The sequence below is a fragment of the Artemia sp. Qi Xiang Cuo genome, chromosome 16 (assembly GCF_049724085.1).
Source record: "Artemia sp. Qi Xiang Cuo chromosome 16, ASM4972408v1, whole genome shotgun sequence".
Lineage (NCBI taxonomy): Eukaryota > Metazoa > Arthropoda > Branchiopoda > Anostraca > Artemiidae > Artemia > Artemia sp. Qi Xiang Cuo.
In genome coordinates this window covers 17157535-17175769 of record NC_142809.1, presented here as the reverse complement: position 1 = coordinate 17175769, position 18235 = coordinate 17157535, and the positions used below count along the sequence as shown (strand labels likewise).

At 36.3% G+C, this 18235-nt stretch overlaps 1 protein-coding gene across 4 annotated transcripts in view; it reads right to left on the bottom strand.

Moving 5' to 3' along the window:
- LOC148942634 (lachesin-like) overlaps nt 1-18235 on the bottom strand; it is a 582410-nt gene that overhangs the window by 111507 nt on the left and 452668 nt on the right. For all 4 annotated transcript variants that reach the window (XM_089102786.1, XM_089102787.1, XM_089102789.1 and 1 more), the window contains one exon: nt 17231-17359. In XM_089102786.1, the coding sequence (XP_088958912.1) occupies nt 17231-17359 (129 nt within the window). The remainder of the gene's footprint in view (nt 1-17230; nt 17360-18235) is intronic.

Sequence of the window (18235 nt, the reverse complement as noted above, 5' to 3'; positions counted from 1 at the left end):
TTTCAATAAAAAAAATAAGGTATTATCATTTAAAAATGATAGCCCCCTACCCCCCCCCTATAGGCAATAATTTACAATATTTATGAATCATATTTTTGGGGTAACTTCCGGTTCAATCTTTAATTCCCCATCCTTGTACATAGCTTAGTCTATAGCTAAATTTTATCTCAATAGAAGGTCTTTTTTTTGGGGTGGGGGGGGGGGGTAAAAATGTCTCAGAAAGAAGATTGTATTTTCTATCCGGCGTTCAACAATTGAGTATTAAACATTAAGAAAATCTTATCTGAAAACAGAAAAAAAATCTGCAAACTTACAATTCAGCTGTAAAAACAATCTGTCGGCTGTCAATTTCAAAATTCAACTGAAGGCTGAAGCTGTATAGTAGTGAATATGTTCTATAATTCTATTCAACTTGAAACTAAAATTCTTGACTACGAATGATGTAAGAGATAGCGATTGGGAAACTGAATTCGAAATTATTTAAACTCATTTCATAAAGACGATACTTTTTTTTGTCAACATATGAAGAACTGTGTATATTGCAAAATCTGCAATTGCATATTGCATCTGTCTGGTTTTTATTCAAAGTACCAAAAGAGACGAAAATTAACGAACAAGAGAGTAGTGAAGAATTATGGTATGCAAAGTAATATTTGGCAGGGAAAGTCACTGGTGATAAATCGCTAGGGGTGGCACCGTGATTGGGTGATTTTCGGGGATTCGGGTAACCAAATTTTTTTCGGGGTGACGTATAGATTTTCGGGAAAATACCAGAAAATTGGGGATAGTGCAAGCCCTGCTTGATTTCTAATCAGGAAAATCGAAATACTAAACCACACGAGAAAGAAAAGCTCCGACTTTGCGGTTGATGCAATAAAGAATTGCCGCAAAATTAATTTAAAATCGACCGAACGCCGCCACCTCTGCCGGCGGCGGCGCTCCTGCTGCGCGCCGGAGGCGTTACGGCATCTCGGCGGCGTTCGACCGGGCCTCTCGTCGGCTGCGTTCGGTCGATCCGCCGGCGCGGCGCCGGAGTATACATAGAATAGTGTTTAAAGTAGAAACTTTCAAGGAAAGTTGATGTTTCTTTAAAACTAAATCAAAAGGCACTATAGGTATGTTTTTTGTCAATAAGACGTCTCAACAATATCGTAAGAACAACTGAGGGTATTAAATTGAAACATTCAGGGCTTATAGCATTACTGCTTGTGTTTTTACTATTGTATTAAATCAAAAGAGCGTAAAAGCATCCAGGTTGTCAAAATAGCATACGAGTAGATAAAATGTCTTAGGAGGAGCATTAAATTGTATTTTTCAGAGAATAATGAGGAGGTGTGAGACCAAATCAAGAATGCAATGAATGTTTACATTTTCAAAAGGGTGTATATTAATGAAAATTGTTGAAAATGTTGAAAATGTTGTCCAGCTCTTAAATAGACAAAATATGGATTCTTATAAGAAAAAAGATTTAAAATATTCTTTTATTTACCATTGAAAAAGACTATATCAATAAATGAGGAAGAGAAATTAATTTAAAAAACATTTTACAGAAAAGAAATTTTTCAAGGAAAAATAAATAGCTATAAAGCAAAAAAGAGCAGAAATAAAGTCAAATAATTTTCCAAGCGTAAACCTACCACAAATCACTATCAATAAACAAATGCAACCCATAACGAACAGAAATTACAATAAAGTACCGCGTCAAATTCAAAAGGGACAGAAACTAAGACGCGTAAGGCTAAAATCCACCATGCTGTCTGAAACCCAGAACTTAATGTGCACTTTACTGAAAACAAAACGCATTTTGAATGTTTTCATTTGGTTAACTTTAATAAATCCAAAATGATTGACTTTAAGGTATAAATATCAGCATATGTTAATATCAAAATATTAATCCCCATTGATTTTTTTTTTCAGTATTCTTGATTATATTGGTATTTTTAAGTTTTTTTTCGATATTACGAGAAATAGAAATATAAAGCTTTTAATATAGAATTCTTTTCAGTAAAGTCCAAATTATATTCTTGTCTTTAAAAAGTATGGTTGGTTTTCAGCCCTACTCGCTTTGGGTCGCATGCTCGCTTTGAGTTTCACCTGGTTATTTGTTGGAATTTCCGTTTGTTTTGGGTTTCATTTATTTATTGATGGTAATTCGTGGTAGTTTTACGCTTCAAAAAATATTTGACTTTCTTCCTGATCATTTTTTGTTTAATGTATCTATTAAATTTTCTCTGAAAAACTTACTGCGAGGAAAAAGTCTTTTAAGCCAATTGCCAATAAAAATGAATAAATTTTCTCTATTGAAGATCTACCCCTCTCCCCTAGAAAATCCTTTGATTCATACCCTCGATGCTGGGCTTTGAAAAATTATGTTTACAAAGCCGATTTACTTGCAGACCCAATGCCTGATGTGACAGTTAGGTCGGCAAGTGAATAAAAATTCCGAATTTTGATCATTTCTGTCATTAATGATTTAGCTCCCTGATGTGACTATCTGATTGTCAAATGAAAATGCATTAGCTGGCTATATACAGCACCAGACACCCCCTCTGCTGATCCCTTCCTTAAAGTAGGGCTGTGTAAGATGATGCTTACAAAACTGATTTGTTTTGGAATCTCGTATTCATGACTGAATTTTTCTTTTCCACAGCATGGAAATATGGCTGAGATAGCAAACTGATGTTAAATTTTCGTGATCTGTCTTGTAACAACTAGACAACTTTCCAACAAAAAGGCCTAAGCTTACTTTTTAACAGGAGGGGAACAGGAGACCCCCCCCCCTTCTCGAGTAAAGGCCCTGATTCCCTACTCAAAATTTGACAATATGTGCTTATTCTTCAAAAGTCGATTTGCTTATAAATCCGATAGCCAATCTGACAGTTGAGTTGTCAAGCAGAATCGAATTCCACAGTAGGAGAGTAAAGTGATATCTAGCTATGGTGATCTCGGTTTCAAAATAACTAGTGATCTTGTTGTTGATTTAACTGTTCAATCGACAATAAAAAAAAACCAAGCTCTCTATTTTAAAGCTTCAAATACCCCCTCATCTGAGAAAATTCTTTGATCTCCATGCTTACGCTTGCAAAGCAGATTTGTTTTTCGAATATCTTATTCAATAGCTGACTATATCTCTCTTTTCTACAGCATAGAAATCTTGCTGATGACTTTCGTCTGCTCCGCTTTTCACAATTACCATTTCACATCCCAATGAATTATGAGTCAGATTTTCTCCCCAGAACCGGCAATAGTGAGTCTCAAAGGATTAATGACGAAACACTTCATTTTGATGGGAAAATACAGCCGACCAGTCACGCCACACCAGTGATCGCACATCAGAAAAAATTAATTATTCACTTCCATGTTTCCCTGTATTTAAGCTTTTCCATGAGATTTAGGTGTTTAATTTAACTTAGAGAGGCTGGTGGTTTAAGTTAAAGAAAAAATTAAGCGCAATTATAAGGAAGCAGGGGCGGAAGCAAAATTTATTTTTAGGGAGAGTACCAACTAAACTTAAGCTCCCCCATTGGTATTTTTCACCCCTCATCCCTGTAACTGGTTAAACTTTCGACCTTCTAAGGGAGGGAAAAGACAGCCTTCCTTCTGAATCGCCACTATGAGGGAGAAATGTAATTCTGTTGTCGTCAAAGAGGGAGAGGAGGAGGTTTAAAATAACTTTTTTCATAATCGAAAGTGGTCCGTTAGTATCAAAGCCGTACCCAGGGGGAGTTAGGGGGTTTCAACCCCCGAAATATTTGTTTGACTCGTAAAAAAGTAACAAAAATGGATATAAACAAATTTTGTGTCCGTGTTTTGAGTTTTTTTTGTTTAAACCCCCCCCCCCCGAAAAAAAACTTTGAGTAAAACCCCCTCCGAAAAAAATCCTGGGTACAGCCTTGGTTATTACATAGATCTGAGCCACCTAGGAGATTTTTTGGGTTGGACAGGGGTAGAACAGATTCAAGTGTTCAAATAATTTCGTTTAGTATTAAAACTTTAGCATTTAAAATTAGTATTTTGATTGATATTTTGTCTAAACATTGTTGATCTAGCATCTTATTCCCTAATAGTTTTACCCACAAAAGTGGCTTTTGTGGGAGGAGGATAAAGCTTCAAAACACTTTTATCAAAATTTAGTTTTAAATTCATTTATGAAAATACAAAATTTTAGTCTTCCAAGGAATATAGGTCTTCCCTTTGTGTAAGGATCTAAGCTCCTTAGGAAAACTTTCTTGGCGTGGGTATGGATATAATTTTTTTTTCTCTCTCTAATCTTGTTTATAATCACTTTGCATCAAAAAGATTTTTCTTGTGGAATATGCTACTATAGATCAGTAAATTTATTACTGTAAATATTTTTACAACCAATTTTTTCTTCAATACTTTTCTGCAAAACTTAAAAAAAAAAAAAAAAAAAAAAAAAAAAAAAAAAAAAACCCCTACAATTTGACTTTTAGTTTGAAGGTTCTGTTGATCAATCTCGTGCATCAAATCTACTACTAACATTACTACTAACTACTCACTGTAGCACCAAGCCACCTGAGGCTAACAAAGCAGCGCACGTTCCTCCACCATCCCAACTATTCAAACTCTCGCTCTACACCCTCCTAAGAAGTTCCAGTTTGATTTTAATTCTTTCTGACGACCTTTTTCCACAATAATATCTATAATCTTTAGTCATTTTATTTTAGCTCCACAACAACCCTATTTAAAAACTCATTACCCCATTATCAGCCCCTGAGGCCTGAGTACCTTCTCAGTAGGGGCCTCTCCCAGGCCACTCAGCGCGTCCCCAGGTGGCAGATAGGGGAACGTCCTGTAGATATGCAGGACAACTCCCGGTAGGGAGGCGCGGACCAAGGGAGGACCCGGTCTCTGGGGGTCTTGAAATATAGCAGGAGCACCCACGTCTGGGGGCCATAAATTCAGGCGGGGGATGTGGAAGGCCCCTCTAATGTGCACTGGGCAGGGCCCTTCGGCGTATGGATACGTTCCGACAGTCACAAACCTTCTCCCAGCAATGGCAAAATTGTAGGTAATGCAGGACACCAGAAGGGCGCATTATCGGTAGTAGATATAGCCGGTCCCTGCTAGGGATGGAGAGGAGTGGCTTACCGCCGTCCTGAAACTAGCCAAGAAACCTTCTTTCTTATTAAAGATTATGAAATACAAACGATCAAGAACGAGAACCAATACTACCGCGTCCGGGGCAACCGACGAAGTTACCGCGTCCAGGACAACCAACGAAGTTACCGCGTCCAGGGCAACCGACGATCTGACGACCTAGAATCTCGTGAATGGAGAATCTTTAACAATGTTGACAATTCCGAACCCGGAGGCTATGCTTTCCCCTAAATTGATTTTATCTATTGGAAACCTGAACGTTAGGACGCTTGCTAAACAAGGCAAAATAGATCTTGTCCTAAATGAGCTAAACCGATTTAAATGGGATATTGTGGAACTTTCAGAAAAACACCTCCCTAGCACTGGCGAAGAAAGGATCGGCAACACTAGTCTGATAGTGTCTGGGAGAATCGATGGCGTTCATCGCCAAGGTGTTGGCTTTTTGATGTCGAGTAAGGCACGAAGATCCCTGATTTCCGTAACGCCTGTGTCAGAACAGTTGATTATGATACGAATGAAAGGATCACCGATTAACATCACGATCATACAAGTTTACGCTCCTGGCTGCAGCAAACCAGATTAAGAGTCTGGCAATTTCTACCTTCAACTGCAAAGCCTAATTGACGCAGTTCCCAAAAAAGACCTTGTTGTTGTCATTGGCGACTTCAATACTATCGTTGGTGACGCTTCTGCAGGGAAAGGAAGATGTTATGGGTAAATTTAGCCGTGGACGACTTAACAAGAGGGTAGAACGCCTCATTGAATTTTGCAGCCAGTGATCTAGCCATTACCAATACCCTCTTCAATCACAGAGAACGTCGTAAGGCGATATGGACCTCGTCGGATGGAAAAACCCGTAATCTTATTGATTACGCGCTCGTCTTCCTAATTGGGCTTTCCTGCTTGGGCCTTCAACTGCTTGTTATTTTTTTTTTTTTTTATATTTAGAATCCAAAGGAAAAGGTTGAGAACTCAGAGACCCAAAATGCTTGCCTGCCTTCTGCCTTAAACAGAATTATGGGCAAATTCATATTTTCTTCGATTGCTTCACGGAAGCAGTTGGAAGAATATAAATAAACCTATCAATGCACCTTTTGACTCTGATTCCAAATATACTACCCTCGCAAATACACCTCAGCACTCCCCAATGATGCTAAACATAGCCATAGGCTATATACCAAAGTTCGCTGATTTTGTTGGTTTGCATTATTTTTTGTGTTTGTGTCTCATCAACAGTTGATTCATAAAGCCAAATAAAGCCAATATGAAACAAAATCAGGAAGTTCTTGCATATAACCAAAGACTGTGTATGTCCCCTTTGGGAGAGAGGGCTAGGGTGCATTTGCGACGAAAATAATTAGTATATTTGGTATTTGCGGTAAAAGTGGTACCCAGTTGTAGGTTCATTTTCTATCCAGCGAAGTAATCGAAAAACTGTAAACTTACCGGACTATATCTTGTTCAACTGTCAAAATTTCATAACTTTTCAAAAACAAACATTCTGCGCTTCAAGACAGTAACAAGACAAAGCATAACTCATAAATTACTGATATAAAATTTAAAGGCTTACAAGATATATTTCCTTCTGGTAAAAAAATAGTTTTATCTTTCTCACTTCGTAAATTATAGAAATAGTAAGACCTATCTTTTTGTTTGGGGTTCCTACTTGGGCATTCCTGATTTGGGGACTCCTAATTGGGCTTTGAATTTCTTACTATTCTTCCAAAAGAAAAGCTGAAAACGCCAGAAGAAAAAGCTGAAAACTTAAGTGAAACGACGCTTGCCATCTGTCTCAGACAGAACTAGCTCCATTCCAACTGTCGAAATTTAACACTTTTTCAGACTACAGAATTTCGTACAAAAGACAGAAACAAGACAGATCATAACTCATAAATTGCTAATATAAATTTCGAAAGCTTGCAAAAACATTTTCTACTCGTAAATTGACAAGCAAGAACTATAAATGCTTAATATATTGCAAAGAAAAAATGTTTTCAGATGTCATTGCCAGGGCAGTAGAGGTTGGATACTTCCGGTCAGAGCCTCATTCGAAGAGTTAACCAATTTCAAAAATTACGCACACCCAGAGTTGTGAAAGTTAATCACACGTGACAGGAAGAAGCATGACACGGCTGTAGTGTGCGCCGTACCCGGTGGAAGAATTGGTTCTCCAAGATGTAACCCGTGGGGCGGAGAGTGGGCATCCGCTAGCCCACTGTCAAACGAAAAAAAGGAGTGAACTTGAAGGTATATAAATTGAAATAAATACTAGAAATTGGCAGTCAAGTTATTATCAACTTTCAATATAAATGAAGATTTAAATGATTTATTAACAGTAATTTATTTTTGGATATTTTCGCTACTTCAACTATTACATTATCGACAAGAGACTCAGCATATTAATATAACTTTTTGTCCGGCTATGAGAAAACTCTACTTCAAAGAGGATTCTTCAAGAAACTTAGTAAATTAATAAAAGTTTTGGGATAAATCCTACAAAACCCAACAGACAAGAAAATCAAAGTTTTTCTTGCAGTATTAAAACTTTCAACAATTGCTGAGGCATTTCTGTGCACAGCTAAATAATGCTACTAAAAATGAAATTACAGCCCTTTTTATTACAAAATGAGAAGAACATTTATAGGGTCATTGTAAATAAATTCAAAGAGGCTGAGAGCGCTAATGATCCTTATCTTTACTCTTTTCCTCGAGAACAAGTTGAATCAAACCGCCAAATCTATTTTGTTATATATGTTTCACTTTTAGCTTTAGTGCTGTGTTAAAACCTAGTCATGTTTGAAGATAGTACAAACCAATCCTGTAATAGGAATGCAAAGAAATGATCTAGAAAAATAAAATTCTTTCGAAAATTTAGATTTTTCAAAGAAACTTAAAAAGCCATATTAAAACCTAAGACGTGCAGAATTAAAGTCTCACAATTATCATACAGTAAGTGGTAACGAACTGTAAGTAAGGAGCCATTGGGACCAATAGTACCCAAAAATCTGAATTTTAATAAGAATTAATACATCCCAAAAATTGGCTTTTTATGCAGATCTCAAATATATAAAATTCACTAAGTATAATGCTACCCATCAAAAGTTACGAGACCAAGAAAATTTGCCTGATTTTTGAAAAAGGGGAGTAACATCCCCAAAAAGGTCGAATGAGCTTAATGAAAATTACACTTTCAAATTCTGCATATCAGAGAACCCTACTGTAGAGGTTCCAAGCTCCTATCTTTGAAAATGAGGAATTTTTATTTTTTGTCAGAAGAAAGATCAGGGATGATTCTTACTTTCAGTTAAAATAACTTATTTTTTATTTAATTTGAGCTTAAAATGACCAGAGATTACCAGTGGCGAGTCCAGGGGAGGTGTGAGGGGGGTGCGCGCCCCCCTAACGTAGTCTAAAGTAGTGTAATTTACTTAATTAACGCAAGTTCGCGTTAATTAAACTTGCCCCTGACGCAAGTTTATCGGATCAACCTATTTTGCCCCTTCTCTAAAAAAAATCCTGGATCCGCCCTTGGAGATTACCATCAATGAATAAATGAAGTCTAAGACGAATAGAAACCAAAATGAATAGTTACACGACACATACTGATAACAGAAATTGCTTGAGATTAATAAATAGATCCTAAAACAAACAGAAATCAAAGAAATAAGCAAGTCAAACTTAAAACCAACAGAAATTACCACAAACTGGGGTAGGGCTACAGACCCGTAAACCTTGTTATGGCTGTAGCATCCTTTGGGCTTTACTTAAAACAATTTTTATTTCGAGATGTGCATTTTTAGTTGTCAGATCATCAACAGGAACACAACAAAAAAGCAATATCCCGAGAGTTTTCAAGGTTTACAATTAAGAGCCATGCTACCCACCCCCTCCTCCCTCTAAAACCCTCTAAAAGGTTTAAATATAAATTGTATTTCACTGAAAACAACATTTATTTTGTACTGTGTGGTTTTTATTTGCCAAAACACCAACTAAACAAAACGAAGTTATAATCATCAAAAGAAAAAGCTTTCAAATATATTTTATTTTCAGTGAAGCGCAAATGATACTTTGGCTTTTAAAAGATTTATGTATGTTTATGACAATTTCTGTTCCTTGAGAGTTTAAATTGATTATTTATTTGAATTTCTGTTTCTTTAGGATTTAATTGTTAATTAATATGAGCAGAGCCGGTTACCTTTTGTTTCATTATTTATTTAAATTTCTCGTCATTTTGGGTTTCATTTATTCAAATGATAGTCAATTCTGCTTTTTAAAAGTTTTAAATATTATAAATTATAAGGATTCATTTCTGCTCGTCTTAGTTTTGAATATGGCTCTTTACTTTTCTTTGAAAAACTTCTTTTTTCTGGAATATTTTTTAAAATTGATTTTGAAAAACTGGTTGTATCGATTAGTGAAGTCAGAAAGTAGGCTCACAAAAAATGTGTTTCCAACCACTTTTATTTTTTTCCTAGGAGAGGAACCTTCAGACCAATCTTGGATAAGGAGGAAGTTAACCATTACTACTCCTTTATATTTCTGGAGAAATTAATATAGTCAATACTTGAAATAAATAAATGCCTTTGATATAGACACTAAAATGTATGCCAGATTTCTGCTTCTAGTATGGTACTTCCTAAGTTTGCACCCTCTTCTCTCTTCGGATGGGGAACAATTATATAAAATGTGAAATTTATATATAATTACCTAAATTTCCCCCCCCCCCTTGCTCGAGGCTTTGGCGCCCGCTGTAATAACAATACACGGAATTCTACAGTTTTTACCACCTCAAGAGACATTCTAAGCTATCATAGGCAGCGCAATAGCGCTGCCTAATTAAAGAACGATGTTTGTAAAATTTTTTTTTTTTTTTTTTTTTTTTATTTTTTGGTTTCTTGGTCTTAGACCAGGGCACTTTGTATCGAAGGAGTTGTCATAGAAACTTCGGAAAAGGCTATTTAAACTGGAAGTCCGAATGATTAGTGTTAAATATAATAGTTGAAAGCAACAGATAGGTAACTAATGCCCCTTTCAGACCCACCAATTACCCAAACACATCCAATACACATTGTGAGATATCCATTTTGTTCAGCATAGTTGATTTACAAATAGAAATTATGTTTTTGAGGAGGACACTACCCCACCGCCCTCAGGGCAAGGGTTGTAAGTTATGCCCTGGGGGCATATAAGGTTTTATAGAGAGCATTGTCGTAGAAACTGCAAAAAAGGCTCGTTCGGTTGAAAAATTCAAAGGGCTAGTGCCCTTTTTCATAGTCTAAAGCGACTGGAGGGCAACTAACCCCTCAATTACGCCTACCTTCTCCCCAAACACATTCAATCAAAATTTTGAGATAGCCATTTTGTTCAACGTAGTTGAATGTTCTGGAAATTTGGTCTTTGAGGATGACACCCCCCCACAGCCCTCACGGCAAGGGTTGTAAGATATACCTGGGGGGCATATAAGGTTTTTATAGAAATCGTTGTCGTAGAAACATAAAAAAGGGCTCATTTGATTGGAAATTGAAATGGCTAGTGCCCTTTTTAATAGTTGAAAGTGATTGGAAAGCAACTAACACCCGTTTCACGCCCACTATAGTTGAAAGGTCCGAAAATTATATCTAAGAGGATGACACTCCCCCCACAGCCATCAGGGTAAGTGTTGTAAGTTATACCCTGGGGGCATATAAGGTTTTTATTGAAAGCTTTGTCGTAGAAGCTTGAAAAAGGGCTCATTCGATCGGAAATTCAAAGGACTAGTGCCCTTTTTAATAGTCGAAAGTGATTTGAGGGCAACTAGCCCCCCACTCACGCCCACCTTTTCCCCAAGCACATCCAACAAAATTTTTAGATAGCCATTTTGTTCAACGTAGGTAAAAGTTTTAGAAATTCAGTCATTGAGGATGATAACCCCCTAAAAGCCCTCGGTGAAAGGGTTGTAAGTTGTACCCTGGGGGCATATGAGGTTTTCATTGATAGTGATGTTGTAGAAACCTCAAAAAGGGCCCATTCGATTGGAAATTTGAAGGGCTTGTGCCCTTTTTAACAGACAATGATTGGAGGATAACTAACACCCCTCTCACACCCACTATTTCCCCAAAAACATCCAATAAAAATTTGAGCCATTTTGTTCGACGTAGTTAAGAAATCTTGAAATTATGTTTTCGAGGATTCCACTCCCCCCACAGCCCTCAGGGCAAGGGTTGTAAGTTATGTCCTGGGGGATGTAAGTTTTTTTTATAGAAAGCATTTTCGTAGAAACTCCAAAAAGGAATCATTTGATTAGAAATTGAAACGGCTAGTGCCCTTTTTAATAGTCGAAAGTGATTGGGTGGCGAGTAACCCCCCTCCCCCCCCTCTCACGCCCATCATTTGCCCAAACACGTCCAATCAAAATTTTGAGATACTCATTTGTTCAACATAGTTGAAAGGTCCAGAAATTATGTCTTTGAGGATAAAAACCCCCTCACAGCCCTCAGGTCAAGGGTTGTAAGTTATGCCCTGGGGCATATAAGGTTTTTATAGAAAGGGTTGTCATAGAAACTTCAAAAAGGGCTCATTCAATTGGAAATTGAAAGGGCTAGTGCCCTTTTTAATAATCGGAAGGGATTGGACGGCAACTAACTCAACTCTCCCGCCCACCATTTCCCAAAACACATGCAATCAAAATTTCGAGATAACAATTTTCTTCGTCGTAGTTGAAAGTTCTGGGAATTAGGTCTTTCAGGATGAACCCCCCCCAGCCCTCAGGGCAAGGGTTGTAAGTTATGCCCTGGGGGCATATATAGTTTTGATTGAAAGCGCTGTTGCAGAAACTTCAAAAGGGCTTATTCGATTGGAAATTGAAAGGGCTAGTGCCTTTTTTAACAGTCGGAAGTGATTGGAGGGCAACTAACCCTCCTCTCACGCCCATTTCCCCAAACAAATCCAATTAAAATTTTTATATAGCCATTCTGTTTAAAGTAGTTGAAAGTTCTGGAAATTAGGTCTTTGAGGATGACAACCCCCTCAAAGCCCTCAGGGCAAGATTGTAATTTATGCCCTGGGGGCAACTCAAAAAGGGCTCATTTGATTCAAAATTGAAAGGGCTAGTGCCATGCGCGTAGGCAGCATATTGTCTAGGGGGGGAGCAGTCGATAGTGTGATTGAGGGCCTTTTATCAACTGCTTTTCCAACCATCTGATTTTTCAGCCATATCTAATGTAAATTTGAAGGTCTAGGGGGGGGCAGCTGCCCCCCGCCCCCCTCCTCTCCCCCGCCCCCTCCCTACGCCCATGCCTAGTACCCTTTTTAATAGTCGAAAGTGATTGGAAGGCTCGACATTTTTATAGTTAAGATCGATGTGGGTACAATGTATTATTATTTTTTTTCTTTTTTTAGACCAGGTTACTACGTATCGAAGGAGTTGTCGTAGTAACTCTGAATAGGACTCAATTGGCCTAAAGTAGAAAGGATCGGTGTACCATTTAATAGTTAAAAATAATTCGGCAAGAAGTAGTCTTTCTCGTTTGCCCCTTTTTTCATTTGTTTAATGTGCTGAAAAACTTAACACTTCATTAAAACTAAATAAAATGCAATGATATAATGGTAATTTATAATAAGGCATCTTACCAATATCGCAAGAACAACTGAGGCTATTATGTTCAAACATTCGGGGCTACTTCTTCTCTCAAAATTTAACCAAATCAAAGTAGCATAAGTGTATCCAAGCTATCAAAGAAAGTAAACAATTTTTTTTGTGAATGGTATCAAGTTTTCTATTTCAGTCAACTAGAGGAGGTATGAATCTAAATTAAACACTATCACAATAAATAACCGAGTCAAACTCAAAACGAGCAGAAATTAACTTGAGTAGGGCTCAAAACTCCTATGCCTTCCCAAGGCCAGAACATAATTTGCACTTAACTGAAATAAATACAAATGAATGTGCATTGTCAGTTTAATATACATATGCTGATATTTAGTAATGAAAATGTTAATATTATTTGATTTATTAAAGTTATAAAAATAAAACATTTATATTTTTTCAGTAAAGTGCAAATTATGTTCTGCCTTGGGAAGGCATAGAGGTTTTGAGCCTCACTCATGTTAATTTCTGCTTGTTTTGAGTTTGACTCGGCTATTTATTGTAATTTCTCTTCGTTTTTGTTTTCATTTATTTATCGATGCTGATTTGTGGTATTTTTACGCTTGGTAAATTATTTGACTTTATTTGTGCTCATTTTTGGTTAAATGGAGTTCATTACTGTTCTTTGAAAAACTTATTTTGTGGAAAAAGTTTTTTTAATTAATAGGAGAAGATGATGGATAAAGGGTACGGTAAACCCCCCTGACAGAGGAGGCAATAAGTTGAAATGCTGGTTATATTTAGGTGAGGGGGGGACAAAAAAGATGATGGGAGGTAAAGTTCTTTCACATCAATGCTGTGCATACATGGATTGGATCAATCAATTAAATTCCAGCATTGGACCTGAAGGAGACTATTTTCTGGAATTCTGGAAAATTTTCGTGAATTCTCAAGAATTCTCTGGAACTTCCACTAATATTGTGTGTACGCACTTCAGGGCCCTAGGATGGTGTTTCTGAGGCTTATTCTCTAAATTATGAAACTGCTTACAAATAAGCATCCTATTGAGATTAGAAAGGTGAAAGGAAAAATTTTTTCCTTAAATTTTTTCCTTAAATAAATTTGTTTCCTTAAACTTGATGAACTTCATCAAGTTTATATTGATTTTTGTAATACCGTCTTTTAAAAAGTTCAGATTAGAAATAGCTCTTTAAAATTTATGACTACACTGGTTGAAAGTGCCAAGGTCCGTTCTCATTTGAATCTAAAACCAGGGCACCAGCTTTGGAATTTCTGGTTCCATGGTAAAGCCACATGACATGATAGAATCTCTCTGTATATAAATTAGGGAAGTCACATATTCAATTTTTTGAAAAAAAAGCTTATGACTTTTTGGTCTTATGGGGGAGGGGGAGGGATATGGAGAAAATATACCAACGGTGATTCTTCTCCTATTTTCTTCTGTATATACTGTATATAGCAAGTAACTATTCCACTTGTATCCTTTATACGTGAAGGAACCATCATGTCATCTACATTACTTTCTTGATTCTCCTGAAAACCGTAACTAGCAATCAGTGCCCCATTTTTGGAGACATAAAAAACTGGGAGACAAGTCTATATTGCTAATGTAGACTGCTACCAGTCTCCCAGTTTTCACTTTTCCGACCCCCAAATTTGTCCTTCTACATTTCAGTTTGTAAGGAAGTGTCTTCATTTTGCCATTTCTAAAGTTTTTTGAAGCGTTTTAGTCTTACTTAGTACGGTTTACCATAGGTAACCCCTATGGTTTCCTTTTCAAATTTATTGCTTGATAAAGCTCCCAGAAAACGGGAAATTGATAAAGCCGTATCCAGAAACGGGAAATTGAAATGGCAGTAGCGTTCTATACTATCCAGATTACCAGTTTTTCTGAAAACGCTGAGTGTAGACGCGGCTAAAGAAGACAAGCAACAACACAAAAAAAATGGTTGAACAAATGCGGGGCAAAACAACGGGATAAAAAATCAATTTGCTGTTCAAATAGCAGACGTGAAGGTGAGCTCTGACAATGGACTGTAAATTTTGTCAATTAGAAACGATCAAGTCACGTTGTCGTGTGAAAGTCGGTTGGAGTGTCGAATTGTTAAATTACTCAAGGTCTTGCTTGAAAATTTCCCTGTGTTGCATTTTATTCTACATTGATATTTCGAATATATAGGTATTGAAGATTTAATATATTTGATTAAATGTGTCTCATGCGTTGTGATTCCTCAAGGATCAAAGATAAGATAAACCTAGACAACAGTATTCTCAGCATTTCCATTTTTTTTAAAATAAAGTTTGCTGCTTTCAGGAATTAACTTAAGTAGAAATAACTTTTTTTTAAGATGAAGGTGGCCCAACGTTTTTCTAGCAGAATGGAAAAGAAAAAATGCAAAAAACTACATGTTAGGAAAACCAGATCAATGTGGATCTGCAGAAAATGGTGATGGAAGCATGATTCTGTTCCAAGAGGATAATTGATTTCAGGAGACATTTCTGTTGAACTGCCTGTACAAGTCGACTCTTGCTTACTCGAAATTCACGGAACCATGAGTTTTCTCCGAGTTACGTATAGTTCGACTTATGAATATTTTGATTTATTGAGGTCATTCTACATAGGATTCGACTTATAAGGGTAACGAGATATAGCGATAAGCCAAATGAAAATTCGACTTCCAGAGGTACAAATTCGATAAATTCACCCCCTACAGCCACTACAAAGTTAACAATAATTTTATTAGTATATCATAGACTTGACATATCAAGACTTGACTTTCAAATGCCAATAATAAATTTAGTTTGCTAGAAAATTGACACCTGAACATTAACAGAATCTGATAAAAAAATATGTTAAACAAAATTAATATATATCAAAGTTTACACGTTGCAACCTGCATACCGGGCAGTGTTTCCACTTCAAATTTTTTCATATCCCTAGAAGGCTGGTGGAAAATCCCTAGAAATCCCTATTTTATGATAACCTAAGAAATCCTAGATAATATATTAGGTTCTATTATTTTAGGTTATTATTATATTTTACTTAAAGAGGTAAAATAAAACCGCAAAATTATTTTGAGTTATGCATGGTTTTTTCTTTGACTTAGACAGGTTTTTCCAAAGAGATTAAAAATAATTTGAGATATCGAGGAATTCGAGTTATCGACAATTGACTGTAATAAAATTTAACCAAACTTGCATTTCATTTAAAAGGTCTCCTGATATGTTAAAGCTACATACCTTCGCAAGGTAAATCCAATGCTGATTTAGTATCAAATATATCAAATGATATATGTTTCTTTGTCATAATTATAGTGATTTTAAAAAATGCCTTTACATTTTGGAAATTTTACATCAAGAAAAACATGCTTTTACAAAAGTGCTGTGTTTCATAAGAAGTAGAAAAACTTCAGGTCCAAAAGTATAGAAACACAATATTTTAGCAATATATTATGTCATTTGTCACTATAACTTCAAAAAAAATTCTTATGACAATAAGGGTATAATCTAATCAGCTAAAATTGGGCTAAAATCGCCTTTAAATTTTCCTAAGCCGTATTACAATTTATTACACACAAATATGTTACCGGATCAGTGAGAGAATAAGGCAAAAACGAATGCTCACAGTTGCAAATTCAACAAGCTACATTTCTTGTAACCGACAAGGACCTCATCAATGGCACTAATACAATGTAAATGTAAGGGAAATGTTTTTCAGGAGGATACTCCGCCACAGCCCTCAGGGCAAGGGTTTTAAGTTATGCCCTGGGGGCATATAAGATTTTATAGAAGACGTTGTCATAGAAACTTCAGAAAAGGGCTCCCCTTTTTTAACGAAGATGTAAAAAGAAGGTATCTTCAAAATCTACGGAAGATGGGCATGTTCTTTAAAAAAAAGCTATTCTTCAAATACATATGATTACTATGATACACCCCCCCCCTACGATTGGCTATCTGGATGTCAATCGATGTCACTCCTTGCAATGTACAAAGAAGTGCCCATCATTTTCCTTGCTGTGCATCTACAGAACACATACAACAGCTAACCACTTCAGGCCAAATAATACAGCTCCCACCAAAAGAATATTAATATATTGCATTCGTTCACAATAACTATAAATTCACCGTAATTATTAACGACATATCTCGCCGGATATAATTTAGCTACATTTCTTTTCTTGATATTTGTAGTAAATTTACACTTGTTGTCTCTAACTCTCATCTCGAACTAATATCTTATAATAGTAGAGGCAGAATCTAATCAGCGAAAGTTTTTTATCATCTAACTTTTTGATCAACTGATCTTTAGTCATCTTTTAATCACGTTTTAGGATTCCTTAGCCGGTTCTAACCGATTCATTTTATTGATTCTTGATTCATTGTCATTGATCATTGACAATAACATTGATCGTTGTCATTGATTTTTATAATCATTTGAATCCTTGTTAACTGGATTATAACTTATTAAAACAAACAAATCTGTCACCAGATTCATGAAAGAGTAAGGACGAAATGATTACTCACAGTTGACATTCAACATAACACGTTTGCTGACAGCAGGGGGAACGTCGTTGCTTGCAATGCACAGATAAGCACCCATCATTTTTCTTGTTATTCGATGAAGTCGCAGTGTCTCGCCAGGAAAAGCATCCACTTTAAAAGACAAAAGGTCAAATTAGTAGCAAAGTCATTAGCAGCACAGGTCAAATTAGAAAGTGTTCCATGGGTAGACCCAAGAGTTTATTACCTGAAAATATACTAGATAATACCTGAAATCCAGTGCAACAGGCGAGAAGGTAAACAGCTAACAAGAATGGTGGCGAACAATCACAGAGATTGATTTACCATTGTCCTAAAGATGTTTTTAACGATTCTTAGGGAACTTCTAAGGACTTATTTATTGACGGTGTCATTTATTTTGACAGTTAATTGGCTCGATGATGATCCCCGATATTGAAAAAAAAACTAAAAATTAATCTTAGAAGAATGTGAGACATAAATACAATCTGAACCAGTCATTTAATTTAGATGACTGAACTGTTTTAAACTGCGTGCCATGCACATCTTCAACTACTTCTTTCATCTTCAACCAGTGATTTTTAGAAATTATAATGGATATGACAAGTTATTTTTATTTAATTGCCAATGATAGATCTGGAAAAAAATGCCCAAATCACATATTTGGTCATCTTTAGGAGTAGAAATATAGAATTTATCACTAACAAGTGCTAGCTCCTGGGAGACATACAGGGCATTGTTTAAGACGGAAAAATAATGTCGGATCAAAACCATAAAGATTCGTCTTAAATAGGATTTTACTTTTTTTTTGCGGAACTTCAAGGGACCTTCTGTGCAGTCTAAGTTTTCTGCTGTTGTGTTACTGTTAACTGCTTCAAATACGTACTAAGAATCTAAGATACCTTTAGAAACCTTAGGCTGATAGCGCTGAAGCGCAAGGAGCTCGCCTAAACACATGTTGTCTGTAGTGTAAATTCATGGAGATTTTCTCATGCAAATAAACGCCATTTA